General features: G+C 47.9%; 1 protein-coding gene across 1 annotated transcript; it reads left to right on the forward strand.

The window, feature by feature from the left end:
• Window positions 1-1053: 1053 nt before the first annotated feature.
• Window positions 1054-21668, forward strand: dicer1 (dicer 1, ribonuclease type III). The gene is made up of 27 exons (XM_008296286.1): window positions 1054-1188; window positions 1350-1512; window positions 1616-1746; window positions 1832-1966; window positions 2059-2219; window positions 2396-2564; window positions 2957-3429; window positions 4528-4660; window positions 4950-5192; window positions 5308-5462; window positions 5582-5714; window positions 5833-5908; window positions 6001-6140; window positions 6890-7069; window positions 7189-7402; window positions 7487-7640; window positions 7780-7962; window positions 8483-8588; window positions 9084-9259; window positions 9935-10700; window positions 11235-11387; window positions 12101-12733; window positions 13733-13988; window positions 14777-15045; window positions 16354-16516; window positions 16707-16782; window positions 17147-21668. Exons 1-27 carry the CDS (start codon window positions 1075-1077, stop codon window positions 17310-17312), a joined length of 5721 nt encoding a protein of 1906 aa, XP_008294508.1. The 5' UTR covers window positions 1054-1074; the 3' UTR covers window positions 17313-21668.
• The last annotated feature ends 233 nt before the right edge of the window (window positions 21669-21901 follow it).

A 21901-nucleotide genomic window follows, 5' to 3' on the forward strand; every position in this document is an offset into this window, starting at 1 on the left:
ATGGTCAGGATGTTCACTCTGACAGTAACTATGCTGCCCTACTCCTACATGTTTTGAAAGATCAAGGAAAATGTGAAGCGGACTGTATCAGGTTGTGGTTGTCCTGTTCCTAGAATACGTGTTCCTAGAATACTAGGTTCTGCAACAGGGATGTTGCTGCTGTGGGTCTGTCATGGGTGGTGTAGCGTGAGCAGCACTAATTCGACACACTTCGTTTGTGCTAAATATGTCGGAGAGCTCACTGTGGACTTGTTGCAGAGGCTTCTCATGTTTTAAATTACAGGCTAATGTGAACCATTCCATCCGTACACAGGCCTGTGCTTGTTAACAGATCTGTCTACGTACGGTCTGTGCTCACAGCTCGCTGCTGGGGCTGAGCAGTCTGCTGATGGTTCTGAGAAGCTTGGATGGATCCGTTCTCTCTGTCCGTTCTGGCTCCTAGTTGTACCTCACCGTTCTGTTTCTGTGCTTGCAGTGTGAGGATCCAGTCACGGTTCCTGCCACATGCTGCTTGCTTCGAGGTAAGGCCTTATAGCAGCACAACGAGCCGGTGGCTAACGGAGGCGCTCTCCAGGGGGTAGATCTGTAGTAGTGGGTAACTCAGAAGCCCAAAATCACAGTTTACTACACTGCTGTGTCTGAAATGCACAATGATGCTCTCTGTTTTCTGTTTGTCAGGTCTGTTTCTTCTTAGATGTGGGGAAGCATCAGTTGGTCACGATATATTTTATCATGAAGCCCAGATTGGATGCTGCCTGCTCATCCAGAAAGTCTAAGCTGTTACCTGTGAGTATGTTTCCTAAAAATAATCAAAAAGAAGCAGCAAACAAGCTGTTTGTCATCTCAGCATGGGTGTCAAGAAGTTGTTCCAGAAGACAGTTGCACATCGTGGCCCCAGCTTGTGTTGTGATCAGCTACCTGGGCTCAGTGTGCAGCTGAGGTGTCACCTGTAGCTCATTAACACAGCCATCTGATCTCCCCTGCCAGTGAACTTCTGAAAAGAAAAGGATGATGAAGTGAGATAACGTGGACGACTGGAGGAGCCCAGCCCCCTCGACCTCACCTCTCTGAAGCATGGCAGGCCTACAGCTTGTCACCCCTGCCACTTCACCCATGGGGCCTTTCTTTGGTCTGCCATGGCAGCAGGAGGCTATCCATGATAACATCTACACACCTAGGAAATATCAGGCAAGGAGGCTGCTGCTGCTGCTGCCCACACACACACACACACACACACACACACACACACACACAGAGGCTACAGCAGTAATTTAGCAGAGAAAGTTCACAAATGAAGAGGTAGTTGTCACTGGCAGTATGTTTCTGTAAAGCTCAGCCTCTCCTTACAGGTAGAACTTCTTGAAGCAGCTCTTGAACACAATACTATCGTCTGCTTGAATACCGGCTCAGGGAAGACCTTTATTGCAGTACTTCTAACGAAAGAGCTCTCCCACCAAATCCGTGGACGCTACCAAGAAAATGCAAAGAGGACCGTTTTCCTTGTAAACACAGGTACGTTCGGCACGCCCTGTCTGCTGCTGTTGGTGATGTGCCACCGAGGTTCCAGCCTCATTCGTCCTCGAGACAACTTCTTGTGTTTTGTTTTCCTGTCCAGCATCATCTGTAGTTCAGCAAGCAGCTGCAGTCAGGACTCACTCTGACCTCCGGGTGGGAGAGTACACAGATTTGGAAAGGACCTTAGCGTGGACTGACCAACACTGGAATCAAGAGATAGTAGAGAATCAGGTGTGCTCACTGTTCTTCTTTAAGTTGTTCTTGGTTTACAGATAATGGTCAGTAACACTCTCCTATCTTAACTTTCTCCATACAGGTGCTGGTCATGACTTGCCACATATTCCTGCATGTTCTGATGAACAAAGTTTTACCGTTGTCTAAGATTAACTTGGTAGTGTTTGATGATTGTCACCTGGCCATCACAGACCACCCCTACTGTGAGATAATGAAGGTGAGACTGTGACCTTACAGACGTTTGTTTTGGTGAGGCCTCCAGAGAGCCATGCAGGAGAGTCATGAGTGACCTGTGTCCCCTCTGTGCAGCTGTTTGAGGAATGCTCGTGCAGTCCTCGTGTCCTGGGTCTCACCGCTTCCATTCTGAATGGAAAGTGCGACCCGTCGGAGCTGGAGCTGAAGATCCAGACTCTAGAGAGAATCCTGAAGAGCAACGCTGAGACTGCCACTGACCTCGTGGTCTTGGACAGGTGCTGGAAGCCATTCTGCAGTCTATCATCAGTAGCTGGGCTAGTTAACTATACTGAGGGCTGAATGTGTGCAAGGTTTAGCTAGTTATAAGTAAACACAACAGTCATATCCACAGACCACAGCTCATTAGAACCATGACTCGTACCTCACACCTGTGCAACGTGTTGTACCACAGGTATGCCTCTCAGCCCAGAGAGGTGGTGTTGGACTGTGGCCCCTATGTGGACAAGAGTGGGCTCTCCTCCTGTCTGCAGGCAGAGCTGGACGATGCTCTCCACTTCCTGAATGACTGTAACATGTCTGCTGCCAGAGAGGATCGTGATCCCACATTCATCTCAAAGCAGGTGAGAGATTTCCTGTTTTATTTCCTGTGTTTCATTCATTATGTGTGTGTGTGACTATAATGTGAAATGACCTTCAGCGGCTGGCACATAATCAGATATTCATGAAGCAATATTTGCTTGACAACAATGATCAGAGGACTTGGTGTGATGTGGAGGAGGCGCCTGTGAGTGGACACGACAGAGAAGCCTCAGCAGCTTCAGGGCTAGTTTCAGCCAGTTAGTGACGGTGATGATCTGGTCTGCTGTACACGCATTCCCCTCAGGCAGCGACTAGAGCCTCGGACATCAACCTAGACCTGGTCTCATAGGTTCATAATGTTATCAGCAAAACAGCAAGCGCACCTGGAGGAGAACTCAGTCTGCATGTGTTGCTTTCTGTCCTTGTCCTCCAGGTCCTGAGCGACTGCCGAGCTGTGCTCCAGGTGCTGGGGCCTTGGTGTGCAGATAAGGCAGCAGGCATCATGGTGCGCGAGCTGCAGAAGTACATCAAGCATGAGCCAGAGGAGCTCAACCGCAAGTTCCTGCTCTTCACGGACACCATCCTGCGCAAAGTGCACGCCCTCTGCGAGGAGCACTTCTCCCCCGCCTCGCTGGACCTCAAGTTTGTCACGCCAAAGGTCCTCCGGCTGCTCGAGATCCTGCACGAATACAAGCCATTTGAGCGGCAGCAGTTTGAGAGCGTCGAGTGGTACAACAATCGCAACCAGGACAACTACGTGTCCTGGAGTGACTCGGAGGATGATGATGAGGACGAGGAGGTGGAGGCTAAAGAGAGGCCTGAAGCCAACTTCCCCTCACCGTTCACCAACATCCTGTGTGGGATCATCTTTGTGGAGAGGCGTTACACAGCCGTTGTCCTGAACCGGTAAGGATGTGTCATCGTCACTGCTGTTTGTCCTGCACTTACTCAGACTTTCTGTATGTTCACAGATGGTCGCTGCTGCCCTCTAGTGTGCAGTAACGTTGTCTCGTTTGTTCTCCGTGTCTCTGTGACGCGATGCTCTGCACATGCACAATGTTTTAGTCAGTCTGAGTTAACTGGCTTTTGGAAGTCGTTAGCTTTGTTGTTGTATTTGATAACGCCAACATTCCTTTGTGAAGCAGTGCCTTCAGGTAGAAGTGACAGAATCAAACCAATGATTAGGACACTTTAACTGCTGTGACCTCATCTGTCCTGCTGCTGCCTGTCTGGGCCAGGACACTCCTGAAAAAGAGATTTTTAATCTCAGTGAGCCTTCTCCTGGTTAAATAAAGGTTGAAAAAGGACAACTGTTCAGGAGAAGAAGCTCATATCAGCTGTAGAGCCTGGTGGTGGACATGTTATGGCTCAGGATGGCTTCACCGGGTACCGAGCAGCTGAGTGTGTGACGACAACACAAGGCCTTCTGATCAAAAGCTGAATTTGAACTAGAATTTAACTTATGCACACTATCAAATGCATGAAAGAAAGGTTCAGAGAGAGTTGGAGGGCTGTGTTTGCATAAAGAAGCTGATGTTCGATACGGGTTGATAATTATGCTGAACACCTTACACACAGGTATTTAGATAAAAGATAAGATAAGATATGCCTTTATTTATCTCACAGTGGAGAAATTCACATTGTTGGTAGCAGCATTCAACAGAGGTACACATATACGAGACAGGAAAAAAAATAAAATAAAAAAAAAAATTTCTGCTAAACCCAGAAGCCCTGCCTTCTGAAACTGAGGGTGTGCTCACGTTTACAACAGAACAATCCTACATTTTTGTTAAATAAATGGTTGATATTCTGTTATACCACCATCTGGTGACAGTTTTCCCAAAGAGGATCAAATGTGTGCTTGTCAAAGGACATCAGGAAAAAGCCAATCTGTCCGTTATGCTCCGCCGGCTTTGTCACATGACGACGTGGTATAAGAACAACGAGTTGAGAGAAACTGTAGAATTGTCCTGGATGAGTTCTAATGTCTGTTTCTTTGCTCAGTCTCATCAAGGAGGCGGGGAAGCAGGACCCGGAGCTGGCTTACATCAGCAGCAACTTCATCACCGGCCACAGCATCGGAAAGAACCAGCTCCGGAACAAGCAGATGGAGGTGGAGTTCAGGAAACAAGAGGAGGTACAGAAATAAAAGTCATTCTGGCACTATCACACATCATATATCACACATGTCCGCACTAGACTTCAGATGGTGTGTCCATCTGTGTGAGCAGATCAGTTGTTGTTGTGATGAAACAGAGGACTTTGTTTTCTTTCAGTGGAGCTCTTCCCTCTAAGCTAATTAGCTGGACTTCAATAGAATGGTTTTTGCTGCGTAGGGATGTTTGGAGAGCAGACATGGCATAAAGCCGTTATCAAGCATTACACGTCAAAGCAGGACTCACAACCCACGTTCCTGTCTCCTGCAGGTTCTCCGCAAGTTCCGGGCTCACGAAACCAACCTGCTGATCGCCACCAGCATAGTGGAGGAAGGTGTTGATATTCCAAAGTGTAACCTGGTGGTGCGGTTCGACCTGCCCACGGAGTACAGGTCCTACGTCCAGTCCAAAGGCAGAGCCAGGGCACCCGTCTCCAACTACATCATGCTGGCTGACACTGAGAGGACCAAAGCCTTCGAGGAGGATCTTACGACCTACAAGGCAATAGAGAAGGTGGTGATTTCTCTTTGTCCAGCTGGATGGGACAGTCAGCCTGAAGTTAGCTCGGCCTGTCAGATCCAGGCGATACAGCCAGATGATGATGATGGTCTTGTTTTCTTTTGAGCAGATCTTGAGGAATAAGTGCTCCAAGTCAGCAGAAGTGAGTGAGTTTGAGGTGGAACAGGTGCTGGATGATGACAACATCCTCCCACCGTACGTCCTCCGGTCTGAGGACGGAGGTCCGCGGGTCACCATCAACACGGCGATCGGACACATTAACAGGCATCTGATTTCTGTCTTCAGTTCTCTGTCCATCAGTTGCATTGATCAAGAATTCACATAGACCTTGTTTTGCTTTTACCACAGTGCATTTACTGATATTTTTGATCTCTGGTGCTCAGGTATTGTGCTCGGCTGCCCAGCGACCCATTCACGCACCTGGCACCCAAATGTAAAACTGCAGAGACGGGGAATGGACGCTTCCAGTCGACGCTCTACTTACCCATAAACTCCCCTCTCCGAGTTCCTGTTAAGGTGAGGAAGAACACCTTGGGTTATGGTTATACCTGAAGCAGTGCTCTTCCTCCAGCTCTTTACCTGGGATTTATTAAGAACTGTCTTTTTTTTTCTCGACACGTCGCTGTCTCTCCAGGGTCCGATAATGAACTGTGGACGACTGGCAGAGAAAGCAGTTGCACTAGTATGCTGTGAGAAACTCCACAAAATAGGTAGAACAAGACTTACGGTTCGGCAGATGCACCATCAGCCTCGATGTAATCCTGTCCTGCCTGTGCTTTAGCTTGTTGTTCTTCCTTTCCAGGCGAGCTGGACGATCACCTGATGCCTGTGGGAAAGGAGACAGTGAAGTATGAAGAGGAGCTGGACCTTCACGATGAGGAGGAGACCAGCGTCCCAGGACGGCCTGGCTCCACCAAGAGGAGGCAGTGCTACCCTAAAGCCGTACGTCATGCTTCCAGCAGGAGCTCAGAGCAGTGAAGGGGATGCTCCTAGAGGACTGAAGCACAGTTTCCCATTATGTTGTTTTTGTCGACATTAGTTTGATGCAAAAAATTAACTTCTGATATATTATTATAAACATATTTTTATCGTTTTTTTTTTTTATTCTGCAAAAATACACGAGTACACAAAAGGACAATGCGAATGCCATGAAGCCTGTCAGTGACAGCTGGAATGAAACAACCTCTAATACAACTACTTATGATACAGTATGTGAGGAACTCTGGTTAAATGAGCTCTATGTTAATGACCTCCTACTGTGGCTAGTTAATCAGAGCATTTCAAACCGCTGCCCTCCCTGTCCACGCCGCCCGGCTTTGCAGGGTTTAGAGTGCATGTTCAACAGACTGCAGTCTCACAGGTCATTTATTAAACAGCAGTCTGGTTGTGTTTCTTATGAATTCCACTGTTTCAATCATGTCACCAAAGTGCAGCATCCTCTGCTGGAAGAACTGGGCAGAGCAGCTTTATTATAAATATCAAACACCTGTTCAGAGACCGACAGGTGGTTTGTTGTACAGCTCATACACACCTGCTTCCTCAATCCCCTGTATTTAAATGAATGATCTGAAACTGGGCAGGGACACAGGAGTCATCTCTTGAAGCATCAGCAGTCTGTCAGATCCAGCCTCGTGTATGTGGATCTAATTTGATGTTGCGTGTTTGTCGTGGCCCTCCTCTGTCCTCTCCAGATACCAGAGTGTCTACGGGACAGTTACGCTGCCCTGGAGCAGACCTACTACCTGTACGTGATTGGGATGGTCCTCACCACCCCTCTCCCTGATGAGCTCAACTTCCGCAGGAGGAAGCTTTACCCGCCAGAAGACACCACCAGATGCTTCGGCATCCTGACTGCCAAACCCATACCTCGAGTAGGTTGCCTACTGCTTTCCTCTGACACCGTTTATCTTCATTCCTTTTGGTTTCCTTTGAGCACCTCCATAGAGTTGGGTGGTACACCAAGTCATTCCTTCTTCTCCAACTTGTCCAGATCCCACATTTCCCGGTATACACTCGCTCGGGTGAGGTGACCATCTCTATTGAACTGCAGAAGTCTGGCTTCACGCTCACCTCTGCCCAGCTCGACCTCATCACCCGCCTGCACCAGTACATCTTCTCCCACATCCTCCGTCTGGAGAAACCTGCACTGGAGTTCAAGCCCACGCTGGCTGACTCGGCTTACTGTGTTCTACCTCTGAATGTTGGTGAGTAGCAGCTGGTTGGATCATTTTACTAAACACGTGAAGATGCTCATCAGCCTCTTCTCATGATCACGTCTGTGCCACTAGTTGGAGACTCCAACACACTAGACATGGATTTCAAGTTCATGGAGGACATTGAGAAATCTGAGGCCCGCACTGGCATTCCTACCACTCAGTACACCAAGCAGAACCCGTTCACCTTCAAGTTGGAGGACTACCAGGATGCTGTCATCATTCCAAGGTACAGCAGCACCACATGACAATACTGGAGTGATTTTACATGATAAAGTGAGTCTGTGAGATCACTTCGGATGCACGGGGATCAGAACGACATGAAGACACGCTTCCCCTGACTAACTCTTGGCTCTGCTCCTCTCTAGGTACCGTAACTTCGACCAGCCTCATCGCTTCTACGTCGCCGATGTGTACACAGACTTGACGCCACTGAGCAAGTTTCCTTCGCCAGAGTATGAGACGTTCGCTGAGTATTACAAAACTAAGTACAACCTAGACCTGTCCAACCTGAACCAGCCGCTCCTGGATGTGGACCACACCTCCTCCAGGTGAGCTGCACCAACACTGGACCTGCACCACATAGAGCTGTGTGACATCAGTGGGTCTAAAGGTGGGATGTTGGGGTCAGAATGTGGGTCTGTTTTGAAACGTGAAGTTGTGAGAGTCGCATTTTGTTTCTACTCAGAAGTCGGGATTTTTTTTTAATTAAAAAAATAAATCTGCTATTATTACATCGTTATCCTACATTGTTTTCTATTTAAAGTGTGTGTTGTTTGTTTGTGTTTGTGTTGTTTGTTTGTGTGTGTGTGAGATGTTTGTGTGTGTGTTGTTTGTGTGTGTGTGAGATGTTTGTGTGAGAGATGTGTGTGTGATGTGTGTGTGATGTGTGTGTGTGGTTGTGTGTGTGTGGTGACGTCCAGTATGACGTAGAGCCCTGTCAGGTGCTCATCTTATGTCATAAACACTGCACAATACGTTGTGCTTTTTTTTTTCCTTCAAACTCTTCATTATCAGTACTATTTTTCTGAGCATTTCTAACCTTTCTTTGGTGAATGACTTCCCCCTCAGACTCAACCTGTTGACCCCTCGGCACCTGAACCAGAAGGGCAAAGCGCTGCCGCTCAGCAGTGCAGAGAAGAGGAAGGCCAAGTGGGAGAGTCTTCAGAACAAACAGGTAACAGAACGGCCTGTTTGCTTTGCACACCAAGGACATGTAGTTGTTCTTATTGAACCATTTATGGTAGTCTGTTGGAGGACATGTTCTCCATGTGCAGTAGGTGGCGTCTGTGTGTTCTGTGCATACACTACTAATCACAACGGCCCGTAGCGTTCAGCAGACTGTCCATGCTGGAGGGTACGTGGACATCGTGATGTTGCTGCACCCTGTGATGATCACTCTGAACCCTGTGTACTGGTTCTGTTGAAAGAAACGGACCTAGTTCGAATACGTTTTATCACTTCAGATGGACGGCGCCTGAGGCAGTAGCTTTTGTTGAATGCCTGAATTAGTTTATCTAAGGACAGTCTGTGGGTGGATGCTGACCTGCTGTCTGTAGGGAAACATGCATTTCTGTGTACAGATGAGTTTCAGGCGCATCACATCCTCGTAAATTGCCATGTGCCGAATTCCTGATTCAACCGTCCCACTCTAATGTGTTGTGTTTATGAGATCCTGGTTCCAGAGCTGTGTGCCATCCACCCCATTCCTGCCTCTCTGTGGAGGAAAGCCGTGTGTCTGCCCAGCATCCTCTACCGTCTCCACTGCCTGCTGACCGCAGAGGAGCTCCGAGCCCAGACAGCCAGTGAAGCCGGAGTGGGAGCCCAGACGCTCCCACCGGACTTCAGGTATCCGTCACACAAACAACACATCGTATAGATCCTTTATTTCTGATGACAGTTTAACTGCAGACAGGTATGTAGTAAACGCTGTACAAACCCAGCTCCCCGCGGCATTTAGACAGCCTGTTGCTAACATCTCAGACCTTAACAAACACCATAGCAGCACATACACCATCATGCTCCTGTGTTGAGAACTCAGTTTTTAAACACATGCTTACAGTCCAGACTTCCTCTCATGTGCAAGTCTAGCAGCCCCCCCTCATACACAAGCATGAGCTGCAGCTGTCCACCTCTGAACCACTGTGTGGAGCTTATCTAGGATCACTGAGGGCTACTTTAACTAGTTCATCTTCTAAATACTCTACTTGAATGGATGTTAAGTGTTTTGTTTGAGGGAATGTGTGAGTTGCACAGCCCCAGTGTGACGCTGAAAGATGCTGATTTGAACACAAGTACAGTTGGTCTTGGATGTTCCTGCGTCCTGTTGAAGCCTGATCCTAAATCTGTAGTGATCAGAGTGGAAGCAGAACAGGTCTGAGACACAAAACCGACGTGTACAAAGTCATCTGTCAGACTTCTTCCCTTTCACAAGACATTTTAAAGTCTCTTTAGGTTCATGTGTGTGTGCTGACCCGGACGGTTCCCCAGTGTTCTAACAAACTGATGCTCTGCATGTGACAGATATCCAAACCTGGACTTTGGCTGGAAGAGATCTATTGACAGCAAAACATTCATCTCCTGTCCTGAGTCCTGCAGTGAGGAAGGAGACGAGCACTGCCAGCACCAAGACACAGGAAGCCCTGATCCTAGTCCCCTAACGAAGCCCTGTAGTGACCACTCCTGCTTGCCTCAGCAGGGCCCATTCACAGCCCTTGATCTCGGAGATGCCTCCTGCACCAGGAACCTAACTAATGGCACTGCCCAAGTCGCTGACTGTGACGATGACGGCCACCAAGACGAGCACCTTCACCAACATGACAATTGCCAACGCTACCAGCCCAGCCCCCCTGGGCTGCTGAGCCCTGAATCAATGCAAACCACTACCTCAGTTCCTGTGCAGCCCCCTCACAGCTTCAAGAAGCCCAGCTCTACTTCTCCACAGCCTAGTGATGAATGTACACCAGGGAGGACTTCAGACCACACAAATAAAGCTACCTCAGTCTGCGACCAAGCAGCCACGGGTCCCGGCACTCCTGCACCATCTTCTCCTGACCTTGCTGCGGACCCCCAGCACAGATCCCAAGCAGGAGACTCCCGCAAGAGCCTGGGGCCCAACCCGGGCCTCATCCTGCAGGCGTTGACCCTATCGAACGCCAGTGATGGATTCAACCTGGAGCGGCTGGAGATGCTCGGCGACTCCTTCCTGAAACATGCCATTACCACGTACCTGTTCTGTACCTACCCTGATGCTCACGAAGGACGCCTCAGCTACATGCGCAGCAAGAAGGTGAGAGAGCCCAGCATCACTGCACACTTATAGAGGAGCATCAGACGGTTCTGTCAACACTGACGCTGTAGAAACGTCTCTGAAATTGGAATAATGATCTATTACAGTGGTCAGACACAATCACTGCTGTTTATTAAAGCTGTACTGAAGTAAGTCGACCTTCATGAAGACTGAGTCCAGTTCCTGTTGAACCAGTCTCAGAGCAGTGCTGGGGTTGGTAGTGTTATGTTATGATGCCTCACACTGACAACTCCATTAAAGTAGTTATTATGAGTGTTATCTAAGTAGGGTTGGCTGGAAATATAGAGACACCTCTTTTTAAGTATTTATACACACTGAGTGTTACACTACCTGTTAGTGTTCAACCCTAACAGTGTTTAACTGTTGTCACTGTGCTGGATGTCTGCATGTTCAGCTACTCAGGGTGTGTTCTTACCTGAGAGCCGACTCTAACCAAAGATCTGCTTCAATCTTTGCTGAGAACTCACTTTTCTGAGGCTGCACTGTGATACTGACGGCCTGCCCGTTGTCCAGGTGAGCAACTGCAACCTGTACCGTCTGGGGAAGAAGAAGGGGCTTCCTAGCAGGATGGTGGTGTCCATCTTCGACCCTCCTGTCAACTGGCTGCCTCCTGGATACGTGGTCAACCAGGACAAGAGCAGCAGCGACAAACTGGATTCAGAGGCGGTCAGTGGATCTGCTGCTACGTTCCTATGTGGTGATGTGTGACTGTATAAACCCAGTGCATCGTGTGTGTGTGTGTCTGTGTGTGTCTGTGTGTGTGTGTGTCTGTGTGTGTGTGTGTGTGACTGGTACACCTGCTGAGTGATGCATGTTCACCACCTCTTGTGATTATAGATATTCCAGGTGATGTGTTTGGGGTGAGGCCCTTGACAGCATACAGTGCAAAGTGTTGTCAGTGTTATGATGTGGTCAGGCCACTAGAGGGCAGGCTTTGACCTTCTCTTGCAGCACATGGCAGCACTGTGCTGGTGTTTTGGTTCTAAATCACACAGCTCCCAGTGTTTCACTCTACGGCTACAGTGAATGTTAGGAATAAGAAAATACCAACACTATGATCTGAGTTCCCGGCTGTACTGATGTATGATGGCTAGATGTTTCTGTAACTGGCTGGTGGGTTAGGAATGATGTCTGTTCTCCTTCACATCATTGGTTTTTAGTAGCTCTGGTGTCATGGACATTTCTAACCAGTCAACCAGTAGCTTGATTCTGGTTCATGGATTTGGTTCAGCTGTTAAGATAAATCCAGGCTGTGTTTACCCTGCATCAGGAAGGTCCATCTACAATAACTCCTCATCCCAGTACTGAACCAGAACTACTTCTTCTTGGTTTCTCTTGTACTTGAACTCTACCGCCCCCCCCTGTCTGTTTCCATCCAGGCCAAAGAGGACCTTCTGACCAATGGGCGATCTGGGAACGACTACGATGAGGACGATGATGGCGAGGACGTGGATGAAGACGGTGAGCTGATGCTGAAGGATGAGCCAAAGGATGAGGTCAACATGGAGGACGATCTGGAGTACTACAAGGAGCACATCAGATTCATTGACAACATGTTGCTGGGATCAGGTGCGTTCGGTAAGAAGATCTCTCTGAGCAGCTTCCCCCCCTCGCTGGGCCCGGCCTCGGCCTCCTCCCCGGCCATGGAGTCTCCGTATGAGTGGAAAGCCCCCAAGAAGCCCCTCCACCCCACCACAGCACACTACCCCTCGGAGCAGGTGTCCAGCGGGCCCTCGGTGGAGGAGTTTGACTACAGCTCCTGGGACGCCATGTGCTACCTGGACCCCAGCAAGGCCGGAGAGGAGGACGACTTTGTGGTGGGCTTTTGGAATCCATCGGAGGAGAACTGCGGCACCGAGCTCGGCAAGCAGTCCATCTCCTACGACCTGCACACGGAGCAGTGCATCGCAGACAAGAGCATCGCTGACTGTGTGGAGGCTCTGCTGGGCTGTTACCTGACCAGCTGTGGAGAGAGAGCCGCCCAGATGTTCCTGTGCTCACTGGGCCTCAAGGTGAGCTCGGACCCCCAACACTGATCCATCTCAGTACCACATCCAGTCAGAATACAGCACCAGATGTTCATGAGATTGAGACAGAATACACATGAATAAGTAGCATCATGACCTTCCAACAGCACACCTACTGCTTCATGTTTCTCCCTGAGCTGTCATTGGTCTCTGTGTGACCGTCACCTCGCCGCCAGGCCCACTGGTCACTTCCAGTCCTGCTGGATGTAGTTGCTTTTCAGTCGTACACTCAGACTGCAGGTATCTGTGCTCATCTGTCCACCACTGTTTAGTTCAGTGATGCTGATTTTCATCCCTTTTATATGGATCCACCAGCAAATAGCCTTAAAGGTCACCTGATCATCATCTCACGTCAGATCTTCTTCTTTTTGTTTCCGTGGGAAGCTGCTTGACAGCAGCACTTGTCATCAGAATTCATTTATTTATTTTGTGGTATTGTCACTCTTTACTCACAAACAGCAGTTTATCCTTTCAGTCCAGCAGCTCCAGCTGTAGTGCAGATGTTGATCAGGCACAATGACACCAGACCTGACAATCTGCACCCAATACATACATCTAGTGTATAACTGCCCTCTAAAACCATGTGTGTGCGTCTCAGAGTACATACTCAGGATACCAGCATTCAGTGAAACTTTGCCATTTGTGGGAAAACTTTGATCTTCAATTACCAGCTCTGACCTGGTCAGAGTCTTAACGAGGTTAACCCTCTGAGTGACTTTCTCATTATTCACTGCAGTGTGAAGTCCTGCACCTACATGGAAGCAGCACAGCGATGCCTACAAGTAGGACACAGTTATAATACCACGTCAATAGAAACAGATCAGAATGAAAGCTGCATTTCTTTGATTATGTATTTTGCAGAAAATCTAATACTCAGGTGTGACCAGCAGAAACAAACGGGGCTCCACATCCTCTAGCTGATATGAACATATGTCAAAACTATCATCAGAAACATGTAGAGGTTTTGTGTTCTTGTGACACCAGGTGCTGCCGTTGGAGAGGGAGACCCTGAGCGGGGCTGTGGTGCAGAGCTGCCAGACCACAGCCATCGACTTGTGCTACGGCTGGCTGAAGATCCCACCGCGCTGCATGCTGGACCATCCGGATGCAGAACGGACTCTCAACCACCTCATCTCCGGCTTTGAGAACTTTGAAAAGAAGATCAACTATACCTTTCAGAACAAGGCTTACCTCCTCCAAGCCTTCACCCATGCCTCTTACCATTACAACACCATCACAGGTCAGAGTTCATGTCCTAGCATCAGGACGGCTCAGATAGGTCTCCACCTGCTGTTTGCCTCGTAAAGAACCAGATACGCAGCATAAACTACTAGGTTTCTACCCAACGCTAAATGTTGAAACCAGCTCGATGTCTGTCGCCTCAGGAGTCAGCAGGGCGTCATCGAAACATCTCTGTTGACATCTGATTTAAGTTCCATCATTTAAACCTTTTAAAGGAAAGTTAAAGAGAGTTGTGCCTCCTATGAACGTGATCACCACGCAGCAGCAGCAGCAGCAGCAGCAGCAGCAGCAGCAGCAGCAGCAGCACAGGTCATGAAGCCACCATAAAACCTCCTTCTCAGAGGCGTAACCAATGTTTAGATGAAGGACTTTCCCAGAGTGTGGCCTCTGGTGTACGCTGCTGTGTCTAACAGTGGGACTGATTTACCAAAAGTAGACAAATGGAGGCTGAACAACAGCTAAGTGACTGAATCTGAGCAAACGATAGCAAGACTCAGGATGTCTGGGACACATGAGAGTCTGAAAAACAACAGCCTGATAACACAGTGGCAGCTATGAGTGATTTTATTTTATTACTTTTTATTATCAGCTTTTACTATTATTATTATTATTATTATTGTTATTATTATCAACAGATGTCACAGTTTTAGTGTCTATGCATCCTTACAGCGTGTACCGATGCTCCAGCTTCAGCTTTTGAAGGCTTTACTGAGGAAGATGCTCCTTTATGATCCCAGTTTGTCTCTAGTGTGATGGCAGCTGATTATTTCACGACTCTGTCCTCAGATTGTTACCAGCGGCTGGAGTTTCTCGGCGATGCAATCCTAGACTACCTCATAACGAAGCACCTTTATGAAGACCCACGGCAGCACTCTCCCGGGGTGCTGACTGATCTGCGCTCAGCCCTCGTCAACAACACCATCTTTGCCTCTCTGGCGGTTAAGTACGACTACCACAAGTACTTCAAGGCGATCTCGCCCGAGCTTTTCCACGTCATCGATGACTTTGTGCAGTTTCAGCTGGAGAAGAATGAGATGCAAGGCATGGACTCAGAGGTGAGTCCTGCTTCGATGAAGAGCATCGTATCGGTACCAGTACTGAACAACAGAACCCGGTAGGAGAACGCCTCATCTTTGCTGTTGGAGCTGCCCCACCCCCACCCCAGCCTCCACTGCCCTAAATAATAGTCAGTATTCAGAAAAGATAAGCTTGAATAACAAGGCTGTCAGCTTCTGTGAATCTGTTCCATATTCCAGTGATTTCGGTACTGAGGAGAAAATGCATTTGGATTTAATTTGCCTGGAAATGGCTATCTTGGAAGCAGATCTCTCATTTTGCTTGAGAATTACTTTTATGCTTTAGGGACAGCAGGCACATACACAAACAGCTGAAAGAAATAAAGAAAAGCCCTGCAGTGATACAGTTCCTCTCCACGTTCAGCGTTCATCAAATTAAGCGAACAGCAACATGCTGAAGCTGCTAATGTGTCGAGCTTTAAACAATCACACGGCGGGTCAGAGCTTCAGCAGCCCACATGTGACTGTCGGTGGGAGTGAGAATGAAGAGATTCTTAAAGGTTTGGATTGTTGTGGTAGACTTTTAAAGTAAGAGCAAACTTAAACCCAGTTTTAGCTTCAACACGTGAACTAATGTCCTCTAATGCACATGCTGGAGTCATAATAATGCTGAGATGGTTATCTGATGCTTATTCAGAGTCTGAACAGCTCCAGTTACGTTGATCAGTCCTGGTACAACATTTCTACAGTGTGCAGTTATAAAGCGTGTTGTAGCTGAGGGCTGGACTCTCCTGAAGGCTTAGCGTAGCAGCTTGTCAGCAAATGCACCACAGAGACATGGTATATTCAAACAATCCAGTTAAAACCAGGCTATATGTCACGTCAGTCAGATCTACCATGATGGAGGGCGTTCATTAGAGAAAAACACTCATATCCACTAATGATGGTACCAGAGACTGAGCAGCCACATCATAGACGGTGTGGATCCCACAGCTAGCACATTTCTATTATATTAGTTGTCATGTTGCCCAAGTCTAGCTCAGCACTGCACACTGTTAGCTTAGCACCACTGCTAGCACTGGAACTTCTGGCCACATTTCTGTCGGTGCTCCAGACTCTGTAGACTTCCAACAGGTGATTTCTGTCACGTGTCACCGCGTGATGGAGAGGAAGCCTGGTGTTGGCGTGTGCTGTGCTGGTGTGCAGCACGAGGCCGTGTCGCGGGTCAGTCAGTCATTAAGCTGCACTGCTACGGCCACAGCAGGCCAAGGTGGAGATGTTCAGGTTATTCCAGTCTGGCTGTGTTGTTGTGGCATTTACTAACCACTCTGTGCTTTTCTTTACCAGCTGCGGCGCTCTGAAGAAGATGAGGAGAAGGAAGAGGACATCGAAGTCCCTAAAGCCATGGGGGACATCTTTGAGTCGCTAGCTGGAGCAATTTACATGGACAGCAGAATGTCTCTGGAGACGGTGTGGCAGGTGTATTATCCGATGATGAGGCCGCTCATAGGTGAGCACGTGGAACTGCATCGATGTGTTTATCAGGCAGGACTGATGAGCAGCTCAGGAAGGGAACCTGGGTGACGGCAGACATTCAGCTTTGCTTTGTGTCCGTTAGGGTTGTGTGGACATGTTGAAGAACTGAGTGTTGATCCTGCGTTGGTTTCTCTCATCACTCTCTCATCCTTCACCTCTTACAGAAAAGTTCTCTGCCAATGTGCCACGCTCTCCTGTGAGGGAGCTGCTCGAGATGGAACCAGAAACTGCCAAGTTCAGGTAGGAGTTCAGCACACGGCTGCTGGTGTCGTCGTTACACTCAGACACACACTCACAGGTGGATGCAGGTGTTTTCATGTTGGACCGCGTGCTTCACTCAGCAGATTCAAATAACCAGCATTCGCTTTAGAATTAGATGGAGAATGACTTTCAGTATAGTGACAGTAAGACTTGACACAGCTGTGAGAGTGTCTGGTTCTGTTGGTTTCAGTTCTGGACGTTACTACGACCGTGTGTGTCATTCATTTGACTGTAACCATCTCCTCTGTTTCACTGAGCATCAGATCTTTGTTGTCCAGACATGTTGGGAACAGGACGTCCATACCTGCAGTCTGAAGCTGTGTCTCCTCTCCTCTGTCTGCAGCCCTGCAGAGAGAACGTACGACGGGAAGGTCCGGGTGACGGTGGAGGTCGTCGGGAAGGGCAAGTTTAAAGGAGTCGGTCGCAGCTACCGGATCGCCAAGTCAGCGGCAGCGCGAAGAGCTCTGCGCAGCCTCAAAGCCAATCAACCTCAGGTCCAAAACAACTGAGCTCCCTGTCTGAGCTCTCAGCATTAGCACCTAAGCTATTGACGCTAATGGAAACAAAAGCAACGTCAGCTTCCCAAAACAGCGTGATGCTAGCCCTGTACGTTCAGCCTGACGGCACAACCAAGGCAGCCAGGGAACACTGTGGAGACACGAGACGAGAAGCAGGCTGATCTCACAACAGATTTCACGTTGGATCCTTTACCTTCTTTCTTTTTTTTGCGCAAACACAATCTTTACTTTCCTTCTTTGCTATGTGTAATCACATGAGTGCTTTATTAACGTTTAGCAAACTGTTAAAAAACAAAAAAAGAAGTCAGGTCGCAGTGTCAATTCCTCACCGTTTATTTTGTTTGTTTGGTTTAACTTCTGTCAGTGAGATGAGACTTAAGCTTATCGTGTAGTATTAGGTTGTACATAGTTCAATCAGAGGTGTAAATCAAAGTATGTAGGAAGAAAAAAGCTAAACTCCTCAGCCTGTGCACTAGTGCCAGTCAGTTTTAAAGCGTTTTTTAAAACGGCAGACGTGGCGAGCAGATACCACTGGAGCAAACCCTGGTGGCACTTCTGTCTGAAACCTGTCTTGATATGGTATTCTTGATCATTTTTGCACTTATTCCATTAGGGTCTGTTATTTTGAAAATTGTGTGGTCACACCAAAATCATATACGTAGCAAAGTATATAAATATATATAAAATATAAAATACATAAATGATATTCTTGGTCTTAGATGCTAAGGCTAACCCTCATATCCTGCAGAACAGATAGGAATTTCAACATTCCCAGTTACTGTAATTTAAACTAGTTTTTGATCGCACTTGAGGTTGCATGTTCTTGTAGCTTATGTATAAACCATGACAACTGGATGGCTTCTATAAATGTTCTAAATCATCTATGGATATATCTAGAGTGTGTGAGAGCGAGATCAGATGTTTATGGCATTATCTTGGTGATTTGGTTTCACATGTTTTGATACTAAGAATGGATAGAGCTGAATTAGTCCTTCTTGCGCACTAAATGTCTTTCCACAGAGCGAATCATCCAGTTTTGATATAAGAAAAGAAAGACATATCACACGTTCAATATGCTGCAGACTTTTCTACAAATTGGATACTCGTGTAGGACAGAATCTTTTCAAGTAGTCTTTGTGAAAAAGGCCATTATTTCATTTCAACACACTAGTGTTCCTCACATCCCGTACCTACCAAAGCTAAGCCGATGTGACACTATGAGGTTGAAGACGATTCCTAGGGAGACGGATACCAGCCTTTATCGTGCTGTTTGTTCTGACACATTTTGCTTCTTGCTAAATGTCTTTTTTTTTCTCATCAGTAAGCCCTTTTTTCACTTGAATACCTCAGTTAATTGCATGCATTTTCTTGTCTTTTTTTTTTTTTTCTTTTTTGTTTGGTGCTATGTTTTTGTATTAAGCTTGAATTTCTCATCTTTTTTGCACTGTAACTATAATACCTCTTTATTTGACCTTTTTTTTTAAAAAAACGACAAAAAAACAAGTCTGTTTGGTTTGGTTGTCCTGTAGGCGGGCCGCCGATGGGCTGCCGGGCCCACCGGGCCCACCGGGCCCACCGGTCCGCCGGGCCGCGGTGGCGTGGGCTCTCCCCCTCCATACTTGAGGTTGAGACTTAACGATTCTGGGGGCAGGGAGGAGAAGTGTTTTCTCTGTGCATAAGCCTAGCTGTTGTTTTCTTCATTAATTAGCAGTAATTGCATCAGTTTAGAGTCTGTTCTGGAGGCGAGGACTGATTGGTGGGAGGACGAGGGCGGGGCTTGCAGAGGTACGCAGCAGATTGCACTCTGGAACATTAGACACCAAAAAACAGGCAGAGGAAACTACTTGACTCATCTCTTCAAATCTCTCCTCATAAATAAGGGTTGGAAGAGACGCTCACCTGTGTGCTTGTAAACTGCTGGTCCGGCCGCGGCAGGTGTAATCCACAGTCATGTGATCCCACACACAGGTGCTTCTACCTCAAAGTGCACTCAGTGGTCATCTCTGGACACGGCTGCAATTCGGTTTGTGATGGAGACGGAGGCTGTGGTCACGTGTTCAGGACACAGCAGACGGACGTCTCAGCGACTCCTCACAGTCATTTGTGTCTCATGTCTGCAGTCAGAGACACGGGACACAAAGCCCAGTGCCTTCTCTGTGGGAGGAGATCAGTGTTGGACTGGAGTGGATGATGATTCGTTGTCATTTTCCGTTCGTTACCGGGACCGGTGTTAATCTTGTTTTCTCCCAGATCCCTCCTCGGGTTCCTGACATTTCCTATCGTGGCTCCGACAGACAGCAAAGCGAATACTAAAGTCTGAATTTGGGAAATCCTTCAGCGTCGCCACAGAGCTCCAGTGCATCCCTACAATCTGTCAGAGTGCAATCTGTCGCTACCTCTCAGGCAGCCGTGTGGTCCTCTGGTCCACCTGTAAACCTGTTGGATGTGGACGGTGCTTTCAGGTTCCCCTAACAGAGACAGACCCGGTCAGACCTTAGAGTTGGAGCGTACGTTCCCCCCAGTCACCCCACATCTCAGTCTGTGGTCGCCACGCAGCCGTTTAGATCCACAGCTCAACACACTAACTGCTCAGCAGACTTTGGGAGGATTATTTAAAAATCAAAAGAATGTGAACTCTCTCATATGGTGCCACTGTGCCCACTGTACTGTCTGTGACTGATGGAGGATCACCAGTGTTCTAGTCAGCCTCCAGTGGCATCATCTTCTGTTTTGTGTTTTCTTTTGAACTTGAGGAGGCGTGTGGGCGTGCTGAAGGTGAGGTAGTCCTTTGGTTTCAGAGCAGACTATGTTTTCTCCTACTGGCAGATGTTTGTTGTTTTTTTTTGTACATGTAGCACAACTGAGCATTGCACTTGGGCGCCATACTTTACCTCATGTCAGAGTGCGAAAGGAGCGAGCGATTAGAGAACTGTATATATGATGCCGTGATGTTAAGTACTAACTTGTGGTTCAGGCTTTGCTGCTGTTTCGATTGCTGGTGTCACACAGACTTGTGTAGAAACACAATAAGGGGCTTTGGGAGGACGCTGAACAACACGTCCTTAATCTGGAGATCAAATGTCTGGATGTCGTGTTCAGTGACGTCCCGCCTTAAATACGTGTTACGAGATGAATGAAGCCAAACTCCTACCACGATCAACTCGTGTTAATTCTCCGACTCCTCCAGCAGTCCTCCAAGTGATGCCCTCCCACAGCCCTTTATCAGGAACTTAAAGGAAAAATCCACTCAAACCAGCCCCTGTTGGCTTCCTCAGACCATCATGAGCCGTGTTTGTACTCGTCTGTAACCTGCCTGCAAGCCATGATCACCGTGTAGACAATGACTATCTGATAATCCAGCTTCTCCGTGCAGAGGGAGAGCAGACTAGTTCTCCACTAAGGCACACAGAAGTTCTGCCTGACCCGGTTACCTGTCACTACATTATACTACTCAGAAAGGAATCATGAATTTTTTCAAATCAAATTTGGCCATAAAATGAATCCTGTGAAACAAGCTGTGAAAAGACCCAGATGTAAACTCCACAGATGGAGGTCTAACATCTAGCATCTTGTAGGGCTTTCCTGACTCTGGAGATGGTGAGGACGTGACTTCATCTGATCTCCATCCAGGCTTTCTGTTGTAGTTACACGTACAACCCAGTAAAGTCCTGGTTCTGCCCAGACTTGAAGCTTTTAGCCCTGATCCCAGCCCTGCACCACCATCTTCTGTACCTCTGACCAGACTGGCTGCATCAGTGTGGTGGAAGTATTGAGGTCTGATAGGTGAAGCCTCCATACAGCAGACGAGGCCACAGCGAGTACAAACCCCCCCAGAGCAGAGAGGCATCATCAGAGGAGAACTGGACCTGGTGGCAGAACCTCCAGCTTGTTTTCCCCCGTGTTGCTGGTTTCAGATGGGTTTTTCCTTCAAGGACTGAACAAAGTTGACAGAGAATGAACATGTATGTGACACACGGTGAGCGTGGGGTCGGAGGAGAACCCCTGGCAGCAGATGTTCGTCTCACCGAGCCAGCATGGAGCGCCGACGGTGACGCTTCACCGAGCAGCAGAACACCAGCAGAACGGAGCCGCGTGGAATGAGTGATGAACTGTTATCAGTGTGGGGAATTATGGGCCATCACAACCTGCAGCAAATATTTAAGGGACATTGGAATAGAAATTGAACTTCTCACTCATACTGTAATACTGTGCTGCAGTGGTTTGCGGTCTGCACCTTATGGATCACAAATACCTTTAATTTTTCTCTCTGGATTATTTTCTTTTCTTTATTTTTTATAATTGTAGCCCAGTATATATATACAATAAAAGTAATGGTATGGTCATTCACTCTGGGCTCTGCGAGGCTGATTGTGTTGCTGAGAGGTCGTCTGATCGGATATTTTAGGAGTGCATTCACTGGATTTCAGTCCTAGCTGCTGTGGCAGGTTCAGTTAGTTTGCAAACGATGAATCTGAAAGTTGGCAGCTCCTAAATCTTTCCTCTAGCAATCCTAACGCAGTAGTACTATCAGTAATACTCTGTTACAGCGACAACAGTCTGTGTGTTAAATGGTTTACATT

The sequence above is a fragment of the Stegastes partitus genome, unplaced genomic scaffold (genome assembly GCF_000690725.1).
Source record: "Stegastes partitus isolate 25-593 unplaced genomic scaffold, Stegastes_partitus-1.0.2 Scaffold1116, whole genome shotgun sequence".
Taxonomy (NCBI): Eukaryota; Metazoa; Chordata; class Actinopteri; family Pomacentridae; genus Stegastes; species Stegastes partitus.